General features: G+C 31.5%; 3 protein-coding genes across 4 annotated transcripts; all 3 read right to left on the bottom strand.

The window, feature by feature from the left end:
- Positions 1 to 5,043: 5,043 nt before the first annotated feature.
- On the bottom strand, positions 5,044 to 6,747 carry LOC133692493 (26.5 kDa heat shock protein, mitochondrial). Its single transcript, XM_062113491.1, has 2 exons — positions 5,758 to 6,747; positions 5,044 to 5,662 (listed from the first exon to the last, which is right to left on the bottom strand). Exons 1-2 carry the CDS (start codon positions 6,077 to 6,079, stop codon positions 5,247 to 5,249), a joined length of 738 nt encoding a protein of 245 aa, XP_061969475.1. The 5' UTR covers positions 6,080 to 6,747; the 3' UTR covers positions 5,044 to 5,246.
- A 139-nt stretch (positions 6,748 to 6,886) lies between these two features.
- Positions 6,887 to 11,952, bottom strand: LOC133692500 (uncharacterized). 2 transcript variants are annotated; one of them, XM_062113511.1, is made up of 5 exons: positions 11,723 to 11,952; positions 9,120 to 9,376; positions 8,557 to 8,647; positions 7,251 to 7,317; positions 6,887 to 7,166 (listed from the first exon to the last, which is right to left on the bottom strand). In XM_062113511.1, exons 1-5 carry the CDS (start codon positions 11,725 to 11,727, stop codon positions 7,113 to 7,115), a joined length of 474 nt encoding a protein of 157 aa, XP_061969495.1. In that variant the 5' UTR covers positions 11,728 to 11,952; the 3' UTR covers positions 6,887 to 7,112. The 2 variants fall into 2 exon arrangements, with proteins under 2 accessions (XP_061969495.1, XP_061969487.1); XM_062113503.1 differs by having other exon boundaries at positions 9,120 to 9,381; positions 11,723 to 11,949.
- A 7,048-nt stretch (positions 11,953 to 19,000) lies between these two features.
- On the bottom strand, positions 19,001 to 19,826 carry LOC133670804 (uncharacterized). The gene is made up of 2 exons (XM_062091745.1): positions 19,403 to 19,826; positions 19,001 to 19,261 (listed from the first exon to the last, which is right to left on the bottom strand). Exons 1-2 carry the CDS (start codon positions 19,578 to 19,580, stop codon positions 19,002 to 19,004), a joined length of 438 nt encoding a protein of 145 aa, XP_061947729.1. The 5' UTR covers positions 19,581 to 19,826; the 3' UTR covers position 19,001.
- Positions 19,827 to 23,154: the final 3,328 nt, after the last annotated feature.

Below are 23,154 nucleotides of genomic sequence, written 5' to 3'. Positions count from 1 at the left end.
CCACCCAAACATTTCCCAAAACAACTACTCTCTCTTCTCTCTCCAGCATAACCTTCCTTCCCTCTACCCTCCCTATTAATAATTTTAAACTCCTCTACCAGCCTATACCAATCCTCATCCCCCAACCTTTATCTTCCTCACCTTCCTACATTGTGACCGATCCATTAACACCACCAACGTCACCAGCAACATAAAAATCACCATCCTCCCTCTTTCAGCCAACACCTCATTTCCTTCTCATTGTCACTGCTAACCACACTCAAACCACTACCCCTCCATGTCCACACCAACAACCTCTACCAACCCCAAACAACCAAGCTTATCGACAACCAACAACTCTCACATGAAAAATCAAACCATGTAAACCAAATCATTTAAAGAAGGAAAAAATCCATATCTAATAAGAAAAACATGCAGCTCTCTATCCCATTTTTTCTTCATTTTATTTTCAAGAAAACCACACCACTACCATTTTCCCTCACACCAATTTCATCGAACACCACCAATGTTGCCCAGCCATTCACCACTAACGCAACCATAACCCAACCGCGACCAACACTTAAAAGCAACAACCATGTCTCTCTGTTCCATCTCCACTATCAATAGTAGTTAACACCTCCACTGAGAGTCACATTAACCTCCTTCATTATCGCCCTTAACAACATTAGCCTCACAACCTTCACACACTTCAAGTAAGAATTGATGGACAAATAGTAAGGTCACCATATGCACTAATGAATATGATATGTCAAAATATAATTTGTGTCCTATTGAAGGTGAACCTTAGCCAGTAAGATCTAGCACAGGTAAGGTTTGGCTCAGCTGGTTTATTTCTAAAAAGTTTTTTAGGTGTACTAGATTGTTTAAATTACTAGTAGGGTAACTTGCCTCTTAACCTTATGAACATGTGTAAAGAAATAATTCTACGATACCCTATGAAAGGGTGAGTTCCAATCTAAGAGAAAGTCCAAATAAGCATTAATGAATAAAAGTCAACTCAATAATAAACAACATAAATGCATAAAATTAAACATCATAAATAAATAAAATAAGTATTCAGCAATAAACAACAATAGATGCATTAAAAGAGAAAAAACATGCATATAGGCTTTACCTTACTCCTCAACGGAGGCGTCAAGCTATTGTTACCCGATATAAATTGGAACCTTTAAAATTAAAAGGAAAGTTAGAAAAATAGAGTTACCACTTGGTACTTAAAAAAAACTAAAAATCCTAAATTATACATTGATTTCAAAGATTTAAGTAATTGGTTGGTTATGCTTAAGGGAAGATAAACATCATCCTTACCATAAAAATTTCGAGGAATGTTACATTTGTTATATGTTTTCTCATAATTTTTGTGCAAGCCATTAACCGTCTAATTTGCTTTATGAGCTTATTCATAAGCTATTTATTATTAGTGGATGTTTGTCGAGTTAGTGTCAAACCCTGAATCAAGAGTCTCACGACTTGATATTTTTTTTAATCCTTTTATATGTTTATTTATTTATTGAACTTTATCATCATCATCATCATCTTGTTTTTTTAGAACAAAAGTTGAACATAACACCAAGTTTGACTCATGTTAGTCTCTACTCGGAGGAGACTCTTGGACTTATTATCGGTGTTGATTTTTATTTTAAAACATCATGTTGGGCCCATATCGATCCTTAAAATTAAGAGAATCTTTAATGTAACTATTAAAATCCAGGTTTAAACAAAGCATATCTTTAACTTGATGAAAACTTGTCGACACATTTTTTAACACATTTTATAGTTAAAAACATCATAATGGGCCTATGATAGTCCCTATAAATAGGAGAGACATCGACCTAACTGTTAAAACCCAAGTTTTGATCAAAACCTAACGATAACTTGATAAAAACTTGTTGACTTGTTATGAAACTCATTTTAAGATTAAAAGTGTTTATATTAGGTTTATGTTGATATCTAAAACTAGAAGACACATAGATCTAACCATTAAAAACCCAAGTTTAAATCATGATATGACAAAAGATTGACAAAAACTCGTCGAAGTTATTTATTTTTTAAAAATAAATATTTACAACAAAATTATGTATTAAAACCATCGATATGCAATATAATAGATTAAAAATGACCGCAACTCCTAACAAAAAAAATACACACCTAACATAACAGTTAAAAAAAATCCACACACAACTTAATAATTCAAAACAACATCAACATATAAATTTTGCAATTAAAAAAGACCATTAACACACATCAAATTTCATACCAAGACCAAACCATTACACCTTAAATAAATTTATTGCAACTCAATTCTCCCAACCACATGACAAAACATTGATTTAGAACTTATTCCACCTTCAAAACAAATCCCCTAGAGATCCATACCCCCAGGGTTGCCACACAATGGTGTAGACCCAAAACTTCAAATATTTTGCAGTCATTCACAATAATACATAATAAATTAAAAAAAATCAACAATATGCAATATATTTTCACAAAAAAAAAAATCAATAATATGTTCAAAATTATTTATGAATTTGTTGAGTTAGAAACCTAACTTTAGGAGTGGCTAGAGTCGAGCTAAAGCTGCTAAGAATGAATGGAGGAAACGATAGCACATAGACTACACGCGTTAACAAATGATAGTTGTTGTGTGGCGCATTGACCACCATGTCATATGTGTGTCTCCTTCCTTTTACATCTATATGGGCAGTGTCATTAATCGCCACCTTTAGAGGGAGATCAAAGCCCTTAAATTTGTTGTTTTTTTTTTTTCCTTATTTACTAGATTGGTTTCTCTGTCTCTCTCTCTACACTGCAAGTTGGGTTGTTAATCCTACTTTTGTTGGTTGGGCTGCTATGTAAAGGATTATTTGGTGTAAAATAAATTTAAAATTTAGAATAGGTTGTCGGTGTTGGTTTTGGTGGATGAAGAAAGCAATTGTTGTGCTTTTTTCAGAGGTTTGTGGGATGTTGGAAACGTTGTTATTATAGTGAGAGATAAGTCAACACTGGCGATATGGAAGTTGTTGGTGTTGTAGTGGCTAGTTCTTAATTTCGGGTAGGTAGAGTAAGTTGTCACTGCCTTTTTTATTCCTTTTCTTTTTCATTTTCCTTTTCTTCTTCTTTCTCTCTTTCTTGCACATTATTTTTCCTTCTCTCTTTCTTTTTTCTACAAACACTTTCTCTTCTTTTTGTTTTACTAAATATCACTCCTTGCAACAAAATTTTTCTCTCTAGATTTCTTCTAAAAACAACTCTCTTGACTTTATATAACACTCTATTTTTTCTTCCTTCTAAGATTGTTTTTTCTCTCCCCCTCTCTTTTCATTTGATTTTTTTTATCCCCTCTCTTTTCTATATAATTCACATATCTTTATACCACTCTATTTAAAAATATTCATATTCTTTATTCCTTTTATTCCTTGTCATCTCATTGTACAAAATCTTCTACTAACCTTTTTTTAGTTCTTTTCTATTTTTCTTTGAATTTTTTTTGTCTCTATATCTTTAGTTGCTTGGTTAAAGGGTTGAAAAATTATGTTCATTTTAGTTCCTCATGTCTTACTTGAATATTGTTTCTTTCTTTTTTTCTTATTAAAGTACTTTTTTAACAATTTTTTTTCTAGCTATGTGATTTGTTGCATAAAAACTTAACGCAATTAAAATAAATATTCAAAAAAAATAATTAATGATTTGAAATAAAGAGAGAAAAATGTATCTTTTTAATTAAACAAAGAAGTGTTTTTTTTTTAAAAAAAACTATCATAATATTGAAGTTTTAATAAAAAAAACTATAAATTGGTAATTTTAGTGTGAATGTATTAAAAAAATATAAAAATAATAAATTTGAGAGAAAATTATATAACAAATTTATAATAAAAAATTTTAAAAAATAGATATTTCATTAACATTGAATTGAAAATTCATGAGTAAATATTTTAAAAAATTATGCATACTAGGTTCACATATAATTATTTATAAAGTAATTATTAATATTACCATAAGAATGCTAATATAATTTGAAAATAATGGCATAATCAAATAATTATTTTAATAAATTTATTTAATAAGAGTATTATTATAAAATAAATAGGGATATTATAAAAAATAAAGGTTAGGATTGCAAGAGTTATGAAAATGACTTGAACACTTGGCCTATAATTAAAAACTTAAACATGTCTAATTCTGAAAGACCAATCACACATCTATATTCTTTTTAAAAAATAAATAAATGATAACACGTTATCTATCTCTATTTTTTAAAAAAATTAGGTTCATATGTAGCTTTTTTCTGGTCACCAAGGAGCTAAAAATAAAATCAAAGTTTTTAAACTCTAAAATCATACATTTCAAACCTTTTTAACTCAAAAAAATAAAAATAATAATCATATAAACCTTTAAAAACCCATTTATAATATCTAAACATTCAAAATTAAATAAAATAAAAAATCATTTGGGCTCTTATATAGTTTTTGTAGTGTGTATCATTGAAGATAGAAATTATCGTCATAGATTTCCATTTAAAAAAATAAATCCATATAAACATCAAAATTGTTTTTTATGACCAAAATTTCTCTCCACCTGAGAGCTCTTCTCTTCTTTTGGCAAGTTCTTGCTCCCGTCTCAACTTTAAAATACCAAAATACAATAAAATATAAAATATAAAATCCTAAAAATAATATAAACTAGACAAAATATGAAAGTAAACTTTAAAGAAAGTTTTTTTACATGAAAATGAAAAACAATTATGGTTTATTTTATTTTATTTTGATCCTGTTCTTTTAACTATAATCTTAAATTATATTTCATGAAATTAATGTTTAATCTAATTCAAAAGTTTTCTAATACACTTTTGAAATAGAAAAGAAATAAAATTCCATACATAAAAAAACTGCTGTCCACATTCAAGCTATTCTGTTGCTACAATTATTAATACAGTAAAACGACATGTTGTTTTAATTATTTAGGTGTAATAATGTATTATGATTAATATAAATAGAATAGATGGGCAATCAATACAAAATCAAAAGTAGAACGACGAATGTAAGCTTTCTATCGTCATAAAACTATGCTTATTTACCTTTATTTTAATTCACGCAGAAGACATTAGGAAACTAAGAGGCAATTCACACCAAGTACAGGACGCCTTCCGGACTGGTTAAGGGGAGAAGAGGAAAGGGGGGGTTTCTTTAGACACCAAAACACCATTATAGAACTCACTTTGATACACAGAGAGAGAGAGAGAGAGAACATTAATGGATGTCAATCTCCTTGACATCCTTTTTAGGCTTTTCAGTTCTTGGAATGGTAATGTATAGCACACCATCCTTCAACTCAGCCTTAATTTCATCAGCTTTAGCATCATCAGGCAACATAATGCTAGTATTATAACATCCATAGCTCCTCATTGACCAGTGCTCGCCGTCTGATCCTTCTTCCTCCTCTTCCTTGAGCTCTCCCTTTATTGTCAAAACCCCATCATCGATGGTGATCTTTAAGTCCTCCTTGGATACACCCGGAACCTCGTATCGTAATTTATAGCATTCATCTTTCTCTTTAACGCGGCCTATGAGGTTCGAGGGTGACGGAATATGCAAGTTTTGGAACAGCTTGTTGATGTTATCAGTTGCTTGCACAAGTGCATTTCCAAGACCTGAAGGAAAAAACTCTGGTGGAGAGTGGGGGCAAATATAAAATGTATCAAAACATCTTTGAGAAGTTAAATTAATTTAGCTCAGAAATTTAAGTAGAGACCGAGTGTACCATAAAGTGCAGGAACAAAATCAATTCCATCAGTCTTCCTCCAGAGACCTTTCTTTCCTTTCTTCCTGCGAAACAGCTTAGACTTGTCACTATCCTTGTCGATAGCTACTTCTTTGCCATCTGATGTCTCACGGCCTGCTATTTGATCGCTTGTTGTTGTTGTTGTTGTCATAAACCTCTTCAACAACCCATCATGGTTCCACCTTTGCCTTCGAAACCCACCGAGAACACCATCAATGCTAACTCCATGATTCACCGAAGAAGAAGCGGAGAAGCTCGTCCTTTGGGGCAAATTCCTCAAGGCCAAACGTGCCAAACTCATTCTTGAAAGTGAAGTTACTCCAAGGGTTAGCAAGAGACTATCAAAGGAAGAGGCGGATTCTTGCGGCTACTTGAAATTTATTGTTGCTTTAGCTGGAGAAAAATGAAAGAGAATTTAAAGAGGGGGGTGGTGTGGCGGTGGAGCTGGGTTGTGACAGTCGGAGAAGGGTCTAAGAGGTTCTGGGAGGTGATGACATATCAACCAAAAGGATTCACTATGTAAAGCACTAGAGACTTCTTCTGGGTGTTTCTAAAATTGTACTAATTCGCCGCATGGCAAGAGAGTTCCAGATGACAACGTGTCTGATTCCTTCTGGGTGTTTCTAAAATTGTACTAATTCGCCTCATGGCAAGAGAGTTCGAGATGACAACGTGTCTGATTCCAAAGTCTTTTGCCTCCTTCATTCTTAAGGGTGTTATGGTTTCGCCGGCTATTTACAAAACTAAGTGGAGATTGAGTACTTACCACTCTCTTTTCCAAGCCCATTTAGCCGCCGGGGGTCATGTCACATGAGCCACCTAGGCGCTCGTCATCATAAAAGTTCTCATTTGAGGGGGGAATCTTGGTAAATTCTTTATAAAGCCAGTTCGAGGACGAAAGGAATGGCAATATTGGTTCAAAAGTCAAAGAACCAATATCAGTTGGTAAAAAAAAAATCCAAGTCAGAACTGAAAAAACTACCACCACCATCAGTAGTTGAACCAATATGCATGGCAATATTGGTTCAAAAGGCAGTCTCTTAGCTGGTACATGTGAGTAGCAAATTAGCCAGAGGAGTAAGAAACTCATAAAACTAGCAAAATACGATGACCAGTTAAAGCAGCGGCAGCCAGTTTTGTTTCTCATTTTTTTTCAGTGCAATACAAAAGGCAGGTCTAAAAATGCCTGTGGATAAATCAAATCTGGGGTGGGAATATGACAGACAATGTTACGGTTGATATACACACCACCTTTTGCTCGATGATATTTCAATGCTACAAGAATTGCGAGGGTATCTGATTCTAAACATCCTTCAAATCTCTTGAACTTCTACTTAATCATACATACCCTCCTGTTCCCAAATGTCCACAAGAAAATCCACCATTTCCTGTCAAATATGATACCAATAAGCAATAAGTAAAGTATGGTTTTACACCATCGGCTGGCTGGAGAGAGAAAACAAGATGCTCACAGTGAGTGGTATTGGCTGGGGAAACGGTTTGTTGCTCCCAAGCAAACTTTCATATGTCGCGTTCCAACTGCAGCAAAGCAAGAATTTTTTAACCATGCAGATGTTAAAAATGCAGAGGATAAAGATTAAAACTTGCAGGAAGAGATAGATATTTGATACTTAAGAGTTGAAGAAGAGCAGAATTAAATTTCACAAATGAGATTGCCTATTTATAGGCTTACAGTCAAACTGAAAATACTAAAAAAAATCTCAACTACTATCCAATTTTATTGGCACTACTTCTACCAACTGAAAAACAGAAAAATCAGGAGCAAGAATCTGACTACGTCTTACTAAGATTGTTTCAAACTTCAGAGGCAAACTCTCATGAATTCTAACAGCAGAGACAATGAGTGCTGACAAAATAACCAGAAAACACATGAAAGATCGATGCTTGTTTTTAAGACAATAAAGTATGATTCCAAGAATGTTTCTCCACTTTTACATACAATGGTTAGACATTTGGAAGTCTAGACCACAGTTTTGTAAAAGTTTAACATTTGGAGTACCAACAGTCTTGCTGTTTGAACCGAAAAATAACACTCCCAATTGTTTCCAGAACAAGAAATTATCTGGTACTAGACAAGAATCATTAGATTGAAGGCATCAAATCAATTCTTCTTTTCATCAGATCTCCAATAAGTGAGAAAAGCCCTACCATCCAAACAAGGACATAAATTTATTGCACTCTGGTTTGGACAAAAGATTGATTCCATAAAACTCTTCTTTTATGATGTTCTTGGTATATTGTTAGATTGAAGGCATCAATTCAATTCTTCTTTTCATCAGATCTCCAATAAGCAAGAAAAGCCCTAGAACCCAAATGAGGACAGAAACTTATTGCACTCTGGTTTGGAAGATTGATTCCATTAAACTCTTCTTTTATGATGGTCTTGGTATTTTTGGACAATAGTCGTGATGGGCTAAGAGTAAGTCAACACAATAATCATGCCAAATTTCTAATTAGTTTTTCAGAGTTTGACACAATTTAAGGTGCTGCAAAACCAAACCCATTCCAAAGTCCTTATTTTAAAATGGTTAAAAGTTCCATCTAGATTATTTCTCAACTCTCCTTTCTTCATTGAAAAAGAAGGTCAAATGAGGAACTCAGAGCAGAGAACGTTACATATTAGTTAAATTGAAACCACATGGAAAAAGGTGGCAGGGTCACTTGTAACACAAACAAACAGGAATTTAAAATTTGATTGTAGCCATATTTTAGGTTCATATGAATTTGATCAATTTGGAAAATAGAAGAGCTGCTCACTTTAATTTGGGTTCTTGAGGTAGCTGTTCCTCGTTCACAGACCTTTTATTTCCCACCCAACAGTGTCTTGTCTGATTCCAGAGAAGAAGACCTGTGATCAAAAGTTCAGGTTCATAATTTTAGCAGTGGAGCAACCACATATAGATGGGGAGATGCACATAAGCAGCGGGCACAGATTGCCATTAGCAAACACAGGATACTACTCTACCAAGTTTACATGCAAATTGTTAAAAAGTAGCCTATTTAAATCAGGCCCTCTTATAGGAAAATGAAAGAGTGAAATGGATGGACAAATGAGAGGGGTACGGTGGTGGGGATAGTGCAGCTAGATGGCAGCTACTACTGTTGATTTTATTTTTCCATATTGCAAGCCATACTACCTTCTGAAATATCTACTGATGTTGCTTGCTAGTTCTCATGTAGGTTGGGTATTAAAATGTAATGGAAGCTAGGTTCATTCTAAATAAGCATCAGCAGTCCAAATGCACAAAGCTGTCATAAGTTTGGAGATGCTAATATGATTAAATGCAAAAAAACTAATCAAAGAAGCCATGAGAACTTGCCATGATTTACAAATTCAGAAACGTTGTTAATACTGCCAGAGCCACCATGTTGATCAAGAGTCTGGTTCGCTATGCTAATTGATGAGATGCTTCCTTGTGACTGCACTGCACTGTAATCCATGTCACATGTGCTAGTGGTCCAGAAATCCTCTGATATGCTAGGTTTCTTCACAGTCTCACATTTAACTTTTGGTCCTTTTGATTGCTTACCCACGGAGGTAATTAGTGTGGGTTTATTATAGCAACCAAGACAACCACTGCTCTGTAACAAATGACATGAAATCATATAACTGATCAAATCCCATATGGCAATACAATGCAGATCACAATGATACAGAGAATCATGAACCAATGATAATATTACAACATATAGGTAGACAATACATGCATGTAAGCATGGAAAAATACACTTGAGAAACATTTTGTTTTCATTATCTTTTAGGAATCAAAGTTATAGCCTATGACATATCACCATGTAGACATCAAAGGATACTAGATGTACCAATATAACATATAACACTAAAAGGTAAGGTACAAAGTGCAAACCCTTCGTGCATCTTTCCTTGAGATTACATTCCTATAGAACAATTAAAGCAGTGTACTAAAATTTGAAATGATTGCATGTCATGAAAAAATTTAATAAAATACCACAACATAACAACCCGATGATCATATCATACCAGGAAAAAAAAACCATTTCAAGCGCTTCTCTCACAGCTAAAAATTTTTGGAATCAGAAAGGCAAGTGACGGCAGCTCATCAGTTTGTCAAACTAGTCCTTTTGTAGAGTAAATTTAAAAATCAAAAAAGAAACAAGAAGACGCAGAACAATGATCACAGGGACATGATTGTTGTAGGGACAGTACTTAAAAAGATGAAAATGTGAAAATGGAGGAAAGCAAGAGAGGGAAGTTTTGAGGGCAGGAAGATTCCACAAGACCTTATGATTCAGCTTCATTTAACCACAAAATCATGGATACTGTTGTTGATAGTGTGGAATGGAACATATTTAATAGATAAAAAATCATGTGGTGTTCAAAACATGGAATTACCAGCCATGTTATGAGAGAACTAAACACCACACTTTCAACTTCCTAACATGCTTTCCTAGATTCATAAATGGCCACTCACTTATATTGTGGTTGGAGGATGCATCAAACAGAAAAACATGTACTGTGTGCTGGAGTTGTGCATGTTGTTAATGCCAAACTACAAACAAGGCTTGTATATCATCTTATCTATGCTAATTGCAGAGAGCTATCTCAATTTTAAGATGATAACACAAATGCTCAGGCTCACTATCAAGATTACTAACAGACATTAAAAAAAAAATCTATCAGGTCTCCACTATGGTTATCAGGAGATGCTCTTAAAATTAGTACCCATTTGAATATTAATCTTGATTTATCAATTTGCAGATGTTGTATGCAATTGCTCCCCTGAGGCAGATCAGATTAAAGCACTTTTTTTTTCTCGGAGCATGTCCTGAGTCCTATCAATTATAGTATTTTTGTACAGCAACCCAGGAGTGGAATACCATGCCAGAATACAGACAAGTTGCATTGCTGTTCTGTTGTCCGAACCACAACAACAATATTTGACTACGTGCCTGAAGCTAGAATGATCAACTAGCAAAGGTTGGATTGACAGCAATAGAAAACTCAGCCAATCTTATCAGGTTTCAAACATTTGAAAGAAAAAAATCATCATCTAAAACCTCAAGGAAGCAAATTTGTCAATTATCCTCGCTCAACCAAACTACCTGCTGCTAAATGGAAGCATATCACAGATACATTAAGAGATCATAGCAAACGCCTAGGCAGCAGATGATCTCCTAGGCAAGACATGTAAGTTGTTCACCATGTTATATAAGTTGCTCCAGCAGATAAAGCATGCTATGTTAGCAAGGGTTGAGATATTTCAGTGTACTAACCAAAGAGTCGCATTGGTAAAAAGAGTAACAATAATTTGATGATCGTGGGCAGTCCAACTCACAGAAATTCCAATTGCTCCAATAAAGTACATAAATTGTCAAGCAACCCAAAAGGGGCAAACTTGCACGGATTTCTTAAATAGTACACTCTCACAATAAGAACTCAACTTATTCCTTCCCTTCACGATACTCGACAAGTTTTGCGTATACAAGTGGTATTTACAATTATGGAAACCCGTTGCAAGATTGATGAAAAGATAGCATGATTGATTCCTCGCATGTTTAAACCTAAAACTCTATGGAAGTAAAACGCGGTCACTAGGAACCTAAAACATCAAATCATGAATGTGAACCTACAACATTCAACTTCACTTCTATCTTTATCTAATTGCTACCGAGAATAATAAAATCTGATTATTGTAACTTGATCTTGATAATTTCCTCTCTCAAAAGAAAACGTAAAAACAATTGCATAATCATAAACTAAAATGCAAGAAAAATAAATCCATCAATACCCATTTCCTATTTTCTTCAACATATCTCTAGACAACAAAAAAAATCATTTTTCTTCCAAATTTATCAGCGACCAAAAAAAGCAGAATTCAAGTCACAACAAATCAATCGTTAAAACCCACAAGGGAAATTCAAGAAAAGAATCCAGAAAACATACCCCATGCATGCAGTATGATGAATAATCGCTGATGAGATCCTGCACAAGTATGTGCTTTAGCAGGGAAAAGCAAAAAAATAAAACTGCAAGAGACAAAGATCGGGAATCAATGTGATGGGCCTTCCACGGAGAGATAAAAGAAGAAAGAAAATAAAATAATGGAGAAGCGAGTTAATTATTAAAACGCGGTTAATTAATTAATCCAAACCATGCATTTCATCACTGCAAGCAAATATGGATACATGCGTGTGTGCTATGGATACACATTTAATTAAGATATTACTTAAACGTGAAATTTAAGTTGCACCTCACAAAAATATTATTTAATTAAAATTATTAATTTATCCAGATTATACTATATATGTATATTATAAAAAACATTAAAAGATATGAAAAAATTGTTGTGGCTTGAAAAACGCAGTTGAAATCGCGTTCTTTTAAATTTTGAAAAAAAATATATTTATTAATGTTTTTTAGATAATTTTGACGTGCTGATCTCAAAAATAATTTTTAAAAAAATAAAAAAACATCATTTTAATGTATTTCTAAATGAAAAGTACTTTGAAGTGCAACTACTATTACAATCTCGTATATGTCCTAAATTATAAACTAAGACATGGAACATTGTGAACTTCAACAATACTTTTCTTTACATCTTTGAGCTTTTTTCTTTTTTATTTAACCTTTATAACCAATTTAAGTTAATTTGTTGATGAAAGGGCAAAATTCAAAGAAAGATAATCAAAGTGAAAAGATTGAGTGCATGGGTGGCAATTTCAAAAGTGACAAGAAAAATTCACTTTAATCTTTCTACTTTCTTGTTGATACATTTTTTATCTCTAAGTTTTTTAAAATTCAATTTTGATATACAAATTTATTATTTTTATTTTGTAGTCTCTAGTTTAATAGAGAAGAGAGAGACTTGTCAGATTCTGATAGTAAATAAAAAAAAGTTTCATTTGACAACAATTTTAATCACTAAAAAAGTTAATCTGGATATCAAATGATTTCATTTTATGATAAAGATCCATTGAGTTTTTTTTCCCCTAATATTGCTAAAAAAGAGATTAAGCTTGAGAGCGGATTTTGTTTTCGATTTGGATTCGAGTTTTGGACAAGGTTTTTTTTTTTTGGGGGGGGGGGGGGGGTTGGGTTGTTGGTTTATTAGTTTATTTGCATAATTGAGATTATTTTAGATGTGTTTGGTGTGAAAATTTGTTGAAAAAAATCATTTTTCAGTAAAAAAAACACCTTTCTTTATTTTCTTAAACTAGGAAGGAAACAGTATGTTTCTATCACAACAAGCAACATGTTGTTTATCTTTATTTTTTTTCAAAAAAAAAAAAAATAAGAGCCCATATGAATATAGACTTTCCCTTGCAAGTCTGTAAGCATGGCTTTTTAAAAATAGATAAGGTATGAAGGCCTAACATTTTTTTTTCTAATTTTTTATCTTTAATTGATAGCCATCTTTTTTATCTATGTGTTTTGTTTGCATTAATTAATTTATCTATATTTAAATTAATACCATTTTTTTTCAGTTTTGATTGATTCTTTTTTACATCTTTGTATTGACTCTTTTTTAGTATCATTTTTAATTTGCTTTGGTTTTTGAGTTTTGATGTTGTTTAGTTAATTATTGCTTTATTTTAGGAACTTAATTTGGATGATAATTTGATATTTCAGTGCCTTAATTATAATTAGCACAACATATCGACTTTTGTAAGAAATATGAGAGGCTATTATTGGCAAGACAAGAATTTGTATCAATAAAATATATTATTTAGTGTTGCTTTAACAATAGCAGAACCTTGCTTTTGTAACAACATTGGGGGATTTTTTCCATGTGTGATTGTTCTTTGCTCCAAATAACTTTTAGATGGTATACGAGAGTGTGGTAGCGATTGTTTTTCAAAGTACTTTTTGCTACAAAAAAAACATGAAAATAATATTTTTTATATTTTTAAAATTTATTTTTTATATTAACACATCAAAAAAATTCAAAAATACTAAAAAATTAATTTAAAGCAAATTATTTTTTGAATTTTAATGAAAAGTAGGTTGAAATTCACTGCGAAACACCTCTTTAGATGGCCTCCAAACTTATCTCGGTTTAAGGTTAAGCCTATCTTTTTTCTAGTCAAGTTCCTTAGACTAAATTGTAATTGGACAACTACTAAATATATTGTTTCACATTCTCTCCCTTCGCCACAAGCTTTCTCCCAACAGCCAACGATAGCATCAGTCATCGGCGTCTCTACCCATAGCTCCACCACCAGTTGACAACAAACAACCATACCTCCTCATCATAGCAGCCGTAGCCCCTGCGCCAGGTGAGCTTCTTCTTCTCCTTCCTCCTTTTATTCTTCTTTCGTATGTAAACATGCAGAACATGAATTATAATTCACATTTTGCGATTTACAATGCAACTTAGTCACTAGGTAAGGACAATGACACTGACTAAGTTACGTTGGGCTAGACCCGTTTCGGCCTAGCCTAGATGGCTAGGCTGGGTCCAGCCCAGGCCCAAAAAAGAGAAGAAGGGTTTGTTGGGTCACCAATCGGCCCATCTTAGATGGCTGAGTCGGGCCCAACCCAATATATAATAATATAATATTATATAAAAATAAAAAAAAACAAAAAATTTTAGGGGTCATTTCAAAATATTTGTGATTTTCTCGCATATTTTTCCATCAATTTTGTATAATATTAGACTGTATATTTACATTGTAAGATACATATCTGATATTAAAATACCTTGTTTTCTCCGATACTTTTCTTAAAAATTTTGAACTTTTTTTTAAATTTAAATTAATTTCCTCTTTAAAAAAACAAAAAAATATATTTTCTTTTCGTCCATACAGCCAAATCCTAAAAGTTTTCCAAGCATATTTTCATATAAAAAAAAATGCATCTTTCTCATGTTTTGAAATGTAAAATGGATATTATAACCAGTTTATGGTTATTCGTTAGGGTTTGCTCAAAAGATAAAAAATCCTTCATTAATCATTTTCTTCACTTTATATTTAAAGTATTAGGACTTAGTTATAGACTTTAATATTTTAGGGTATAAAACTGCACAGTAGAGTATACCCTCAGGTATTGAAGATACAAAAAAATAAATGCGATGCTAAAATTTAGCATTTAGAATAGTTAGGATTTTACCTTATAAGGTAGAGACTTCTTTATGAAGAGAGATCTGCCTTGAACCTTAGATAAGACCAACAAACATGAACATGACTTAGAATAACAATCAAACAACAATGCAGCTTACATTAGGTAGGGTGCACTAGGAATGATATGTTTTTTCCTTGCACAAGTAGTCCCTTATCTGGGCTCTCACAGACCATATGTTTTCTAATAACCATAATACTAAGTGACAACTCTTAAACTTTATACTCATAATTTTATTATTAAACTCAAAACCCTTTTCCTTTCCACACACTCTTAGGAGGCAAACGTTGTCAATGCTCGACACCCCGCTATAGGATGACGACTTCATTGAGGTTCGCTTAGTCTAGTTGGACTAAACTTTGTTTATTTGATTGTTTGTTTAAGTCCGTTTAATTTTAGCATGCATTTTTACTTATGATTCATACATAGGTACATTAGGTATGGATTAATACCCTCATGCATTTTAACAACAACAACAATAATAAGACTCATATTCATTGGGTATGACATCCTCTTCTAGACTCAAGTAACCTAGATCTAGCGCCCTTGTCAGACCCTAGCTCCTAGGTTTTAGTCATGTCACACCCAAGTTCCTAGGGTCTAACGAGTTAGACTCAAGTTTCTTGGGTATTACATCACCTTCCAAGCCCAAGTAACTTGAGCTGGCGTTGAGGAATGACATGACTGTCAGACACCTAGCATTAAGGTCAGGCATGACTCCAAGACCGTAGGCGCTAGGGCTAGATCTGCACGCCTGGATTTACATACTAGTGTGCCTGGGTCTGCTACCCACTCGACTGGGACTGCTAGACCCGCACTTGGGTCTAATATCACACATGGTGGTTGTTGTTGTTGTTGTTAAATTTGGATATTATTACTATTGAAGAGAAACCATAGGTTTGATTTGAAGGGTAAAATTAAAAATTATAAGAACTTGAGTTAAGCATGTTTAATAATATTATTAATATTATTAATATTATAATTTTCATTATTATTAATATTATGAATATAATTATTAATAATTGTTTAAAAAATATTTTTACTATTGAACAAAAACCATAGATTTGATTTGAAGGGTAAAATAAAAAATAAAAAATTATTATTATTGATATTATTATGATTCTTCTTCTTCTTCTTCTTCTTCTTCTTATTAATAAATTTGAAAAACAAATTATTACTATTGAAGAAAAATCATAAATTTGATTTGAAGAGATTAAAAACTATAAGAACTTGGGTCGGATAACTTTAATATTATTATTAATATTATAAATATTATTATTTTTATTATTATTAGTCCCTTGGGTTTGGCTCCCCTAATAATAATAATAATAATAATGATAATAGTAATGGTAATAGTAATATTAACAATAAGAATAATTCTAATAACAACAACAACAACAATAATTTTTAATTTTACCATTCAAATCCAATCTATTAAACCCAAGTTTCTAGAGTCTGGCTCCCCTAATAATAATAATAAAAATAATATTAATAATAATAATATTAAACTTGTCTAACTCAAGTTATTATAGTTTTTAATTCCTTCAAAACAAATTTATGGTTTTTATTCAATAGAAATAATATTGTTTTTCAAATTTATTAATAATTATATTTATAATAGTATTTATAATATTAATAATAATATTAAACATACTTGACCCAAGTTCTTATAGGTTTTTGATTTTATCCTTCAAATCAAATCTATGATTTTTTTTCAATAGTAATAATATTTATTTTTCAAATTTGTTAATAATTATATTTATAATATTAATAATAATATTAAACATACTTGACTCAAGTTCTTATAGGTTTTTAATTTTATACTTCAAATCAAATCTATAGTTTTTCTTTAATAGTAATAATATTTTTTAAAAAAATTAATAATAAAAACCACGTGTGATGCTAAACCTGAGCGTATTGGGTCTGCAGATATACCTAACCCCCGGTATCTGGCAACCATGTCATATATCATACCCTAGTATTAGACCTCAAAAAACCTAAATAGATCATTTTATCCTCAATCATTCTTTTAATACTAAATAGAATCTCAATCATTCTTTTAATACTAAATAGAATATATAGAAAAAACAACCTCACCTTTTTAGTCAAAATAACCACATTATCATAACATTTCAATCCATAATAACCTATATTTCAGTGAGCAATAAAAAGATAGCTATAACTCAGCACCATTTAACTTTTAGTGTAGATACATTGCTTCATGATTAAAAAACGTTCTTCTATAAGACACGTGTCAAGCCACTTAATTTATTTTGAGTGAGGGAAACGTAGATCCACACGTTTCAAAGTATTTTTCGAAAATGATAAAAAAATATATAAAAATTGAAATCGAAAGACATAGAAATGTTAATTGTCTAGTAGGGTGGTCAAATTAGCTGGCGGTCGTGGTTCTCCCAAAGGTTCTCTTCTAGTTCAGGCATGAAATACACGTACTGTGATTTTTTCTCGATTAATATTGTATTCAGATCAGTTTATATATATCTCAATTAATTTTATGAGTTTTGAAATTAATAATTATAAAAATTTCTAATTACTTTAAAATTCATAAGATTTAAACTGATAATCTTTAAAAAGTAAATATAAAATCTAACTATTTAAACTACATCCCGTGAGAGGATGTATTTTTATTTTGCTTTGATTTGTATATCATATAATGCCAAAGGTTCTCTTGTCAGCATTCTTGTCCTCGGAGTCAAATCTCAACTTAAATTGTGAGAACAGAATTCTCATGGCTAAATGACATGTTTGTAGTTAGACGAAGGATGTGGATTTAATCTTAAATAATTATGCATTTACACTTGAATAATTGACAGCAAGGAGGGAGGAGTAGTTTTACAACTTAATTAATCCTCGTGTTTGATAGGAAAGAGCACGTCTGGTGGAGACACTGTCAAGCCAGGCAGCAGCCGAAATAAGATTGGCACATTTATGCTTTTAGCACTGTTTTCTACCAGTCACCTCATAATTAGCTTTCTCTTAATAATTGGGACAAAATCCATATCCGTTTGAGTGATTGACACAATCACGGCAGTAAATTTGGCAGCTCCACCACCACCATCCTCAACAACAAAGAAAGCAGCTCCGGTGGGGTCATTGCTGAGGCTTCTAATAAGGGTTTTTTTCTTTTTCCTAACGTTTATGGGCCCTTAATCTTCAGGCTTTTTTATCAACGACAACTGACCCTATAATCAATCTTTCAATTTTATAATTTCCCTTCCTTGATTCAAGTCAAAACAATAAACGTCACTCTAACCTATTATTATTATTATTATTATTATTATTATTATTATTAAAGACATGTGACAAAGCCTAGGTAGCAGCTCAGAAATTCCGGCACTGATAGTTGCTGGAGTGCTCTTTAACCTAGCTTGAAAAGGAACCGTATGGCGGCGAAAGGACCTCACCTTCTCGTAGATGAAGCTTCTAACAGATATTGACTTTTAATGCCTGATTCGGAGTGCTTTTTAAGAATGCTTTAAAAAAAATTTGAATTTTTTTTTTTTACTTTGAAGTAATATGTTTTTGTTGTTTTTAAATTATTTTGATGTGCTGATCTCAAAAATAATTTTTTAAAAATAAAAAAATATTATTGGCATATTTTTCAAAGTAAAAAACATTTTAAAAAACAATTACAACAACACTCCCAAACATCCTCAGATACCGTTCTGAATAGAATAAGCCCTTCCTTCTCGGTGAATGCTTGAAGGCTTGAATAACGCAAGAAGATGACCTATCTATGTTGCTCAAGACCTGTTAATCTGTGGATTGAAAAAAAAAGAAAAAAAAACCCCGTTGAAGTTTGACCTTTTCTTTATTCTATAATATATATTCATCAATAATAAAATGTTTTTAAAATTAATAGTCATTTTTTAGCTGTTCAAAAAAAAGTATCAGCGGTCCAATATATTTAAAAAAGAAAATTAATAAAATTGAAAAATCCAGGAACTCCATAAACTTCTGTACAATAATTCGACTTAAAAAATCCATAATATGGAAAAGGCTCTGATGCATTAAAATAACAGAGCCTCCCTTCATATATACACATTTTCTAGAGGAAAAGTTTGAGGTAAAAATTACCAAGAATTTACTGAAATAAATATGAACATTCCATTTTATGTACACGGTCCACGAGAATTCCACTGTACAAAGCAACCCTATTTTCTGGCATTCCATGATTTCCCTGGATTTCGTTTCTGCTAACTCTGCTCATTCTTGTATTCGAAACCTCTCTCTCTCGCCTAGCAAGCCAGGGATTCTGCCTCTCCCTTCTGTACTCATCTCCATTCCCTTTTGTATTCTTCACATTCTCTGCAAATTGCACTCTCTTCTTCTTTCTCTTTCCCTCTACACACCAAAACAGAAAACGAGCCACTCAAATACCACCCAGAAGATTGATTAATATCATAAAAGTATCAATTTTCCAAAAAAGTATCAATTATCAAGAAAAAATAGAGTGAGGAGAAAGAAGGAAACCCATGCATGTACCTGAACTTAAGCAAGAACGTAAGACTTGACTTGGAGTCGGAGATTCGGAATCTCGACTCTCAGAGAGTACTTGTTGAGGCAACGTTTTTTGCTTGGAAAAGGCAAGAAAGACCACCGTACTTGAAACTGCCATGACTGTGGCTAATACCACACCTTGTGAGGTTAGTTTAGATGACATGTTTTTCGAAAACAAAGACTGCAGGAAGCAAAGGAAACTTGTAAGGAGAAGAAACCTCACTAGAATTGGAGTTTCAGAATATGAACAGAGGAGGTAGTCCTAGTAGAAGGAAAATTCTACAATGGGAGCTAGGAAAGTGGGGTTTATTTATTTGTTAATTTTATAGGCGTGAGAATCTAGACTTCTCGGATTGGCGTACGAGTAGAGGAGAGGGTGTTTAAGTTGATTTGGGATTGTTGGGGGTTGGTTTTTGTGACCCACACGGAAAAGACACAGAAAAGTTGTGGAAAGGGGTATGAATTGTGAGGCATAGTTATCCAAACCGTCCGGAGTTATAAATGCTGGGTTATATGGGTTAATTCCGGTCAATTTGTATCAGTAAGAAAAAATTAAAAAAAAAATTAAATTTTTTAATATTTTATATGAAAAAATAAAAAAATAATCCATATTAATATAAGTTTTTTTTATATATATATATATATAAAATAAAGCTTAAAAGATATTTTTATTTCACATTAAAAAAATACTATTTTATCTTTTAAGTTGAAGTATTTAAATTTAAAAAAAATTATTTCACATTGAAAAAACATAACTTTTTTATTGTGAATATAAAAAATATATACTAAAAATTTTCAAATTTCAAATTAAAAAAATAAAACATCTAGTATTTATATAGTAAACTTTAAAATAGGTTAATAATCATCTGAAAAATATGAAAAAAAAGTCTTTAGTTAAGAGAAAAAAGCCATATATATTTTTTTAAAAAGATCTCTACATGGTTTTGCCGGGTCACCTAGATTCTAGGTTGACCTGGTAGGTCTAATGGTTTTCTTCGAGTTAATTGATATTCTAATTTTGAATGAAACATGTCCGGTTAAGATCTTAGGTTTTGGATTGATTTGTCGAGTCAGTTCTAATAACATGTTGTGAGGTAGGGGTCAACAATTTTTTTTTAATCTATTTTTTTGAACTGTTTTATTTTTAAAATATTAAATTAATATTTTTATATATATTTTTTAATAGTTTTGATATATTGGATATTATTTTAAATATTATTTTAATATATTTTTGATTAAAAATAATTTTTTTTTATAAAAACAAAAACACTACCTTGCCAATCACACTTGGTTAAAAATACTTCTACAAAATAGATAGTTTGGTCGACTGTTATGTTGATAGAGACAACGGGTTTGTGCCTTCCACTGTAATTTTTCTAACCATGAATTGATAATTACAAATTATGAAGACTAAGCACGTCACAAATCTTCTCAAGCAAAAGCATTGCATAATGAATCACCATGTCGTCAAGAACTTGATAAAAAAAATAGTATTCAATAATTGTTTTTAAAATTATTCAATAATTTAAATTTAGTTTGTTTTATATAAAACAACTAGAGTGGTTCCAATATACCTTCGAGCTAGAATGATAATGCAATACATATTAAATATCTGATCAAGTTAGAGTTTAGAGCACTATTGATCCAGTCTGGGATGCCAAGTTTAGGGTTTGGTCTGGTCTAGTCATTAGGGTCAGAATAGGTTAAAATCGATGCGCCAAAGTTCAAATCAGGTAAGTTAATTAGGTCCTTGATATTAGATGTCAAGTTGAAATCCAAAAGCTTCAAGAGTCAAGATCAGGTACAAGTAATAACTAGATTACTAGCGTACACTATGTTGCAAGTCATATGAATTTTTTTTAGCATATAAAAATATCAAAAGTATTGTTTATATATATTTTTTAAATAATCATAAACTCAAAATATAATATATATTGAATGATATCTTTTTAAAATAGTGATGCAGCGACATATTGGATCAACATGGATTAATCTATCAAGTTTACGACTCGGTTCATGAGACTGTGATAACCTATAGAAAGCAAGTCAAAATAAATTATAAAGATCAATTTCTAATCAACCCAATGTTGAAAAATAAAATAATAATAATAATTTTAAATTAAAAAAAGAATAAAAAAAACTACATGAGTTAACCTGTCAAACTTGTAACCCGGATTATGAGATTAAAATAACCCCAAGTAGTCAATAATTGGTTTTAAAATTATTTAATAATTTAAATTTAGTTAAAAAAAACAAAGTATAAGTTTCATATAAAACATCCAGAGTGGATCCAATACATCTTCGGGCTAGAATGACAACGCAGTACATATTGAATATCTGGTCGAGTTAGAGTTTAGAGCACCATTGGTCCAGCCTAGGATGCCAAGTTTAGGGATTGGTCCGGTCTAGTTCATTAGGGTTAGAATGGGTTAAAATCGATGCGCCAAGGTTAGAGCCAGGTAAGTTAGGTCCTTGACATCATATGTCAAGTTAGCCTGTTTGTTTTTTAATTTCAAAAGTGTTTTTTTAAAAAATTAAATTTTTATTATTTTTTTCTTTACTTCAAATTAATATTTTTTTGGTGTTTTTAGATCATTTTGATATGCTGATTTCAAAAATAATTTTAAAAAAATTATTTTAATACATTTTCAAGTGAAAAACACTTTGAAAAGCAACCGCAACCACACTCTTAAACACTCTTGAAATCCAAAAACCCCAAAAGTCAAGATCGAGTACAGATACTAACTAGATTATTGGCGTGCACTGCGTTGCAAGTCATATTAATTTTTTTTAGCATGCAAAAATATCCAAGCATTGTTAATATGTTTTTTTTAAATAATTATAAATTCAAAATATAATGTATCTTGAATGATATCTTTTTAAAATATTGATACAGTAACATAGTGGATCGACAAAGGTTAATCTGTCAAGTCTATGACTCGGTTCAAGAGACCGTGATAACCTTATAGAAAGCAAGTCAAAATAAATTATGAAGATCAATTCCTAATTAATCCAATGTTAAAAGACAAAATCCAAAAAAATAATGTTAAATTAAAAAGAAAAGAATAAAAAAATTACCTAAGTTAACTTGTCAAACTTGTAACCCGGATCATGAGATTAGGATAACCCTATTAAAAGTAAATCGAAAAAAATTATGAAGTCCAATTTCTAACCAATGAAAGATGAATTTGAATAAAAATTTAATTATAAAAAGAATAAAAAAACAATTCAAGTCAACCAGGCTGACTTGCTAAAAACGCGATCTGAGTCATGAAACCATGATAATTTCATGAAAAGAAAATAAAAAGAATCACGAAACTTCATTTCTAATAGATCTAATGTTAAAGGTTGAAATCGAGAAAAAGATTCAATGAGACTAGAATAACTCAATAGAAAGCAAATAAAATAAATTATGAAGCTCAATTCTTAAACAACCTAATAATAAAAGATGAAATAAAAAAAAACAAAAAAATAAGATTGAGTTGTTGGGGGTGAAATTGAAAAAATATATATTCAATTAAAAAATAACTAAAAAAATAAATCGAGTTAACCTGAGTCAATATACTAAACTCGTGACTCAGGTCATGAGATTGGGATAACCCCGTGAAAATCAAATTGAAAACAATTGCAATGCTTAATTAAAAAAACATTCAAGTTAAAACAAAAGACTCAAAAAATAAACTAAGTTAACCTGTCAAACTTGTGATCTCAGTTATGAGATCGAAATAATTATATAG

This window comes from Populus nigra, chromosome 1 (assembly GCF_951802175.1).
Source record: "Populus nigra chromosome 1, ddPopNigr1.1, whole genome shotgun sequence".
Lineage (NCBI taxonomy): Eukaryota > Viridiplantae > Streptophyta > Magnoliopsida > Malpighiales > Salicaceae > Populus > Populus nigra.
Note: the sequence above shows the minus strand (reverse complement) of the source record. Positions and strands in the feature narration are given on the sequence as shown.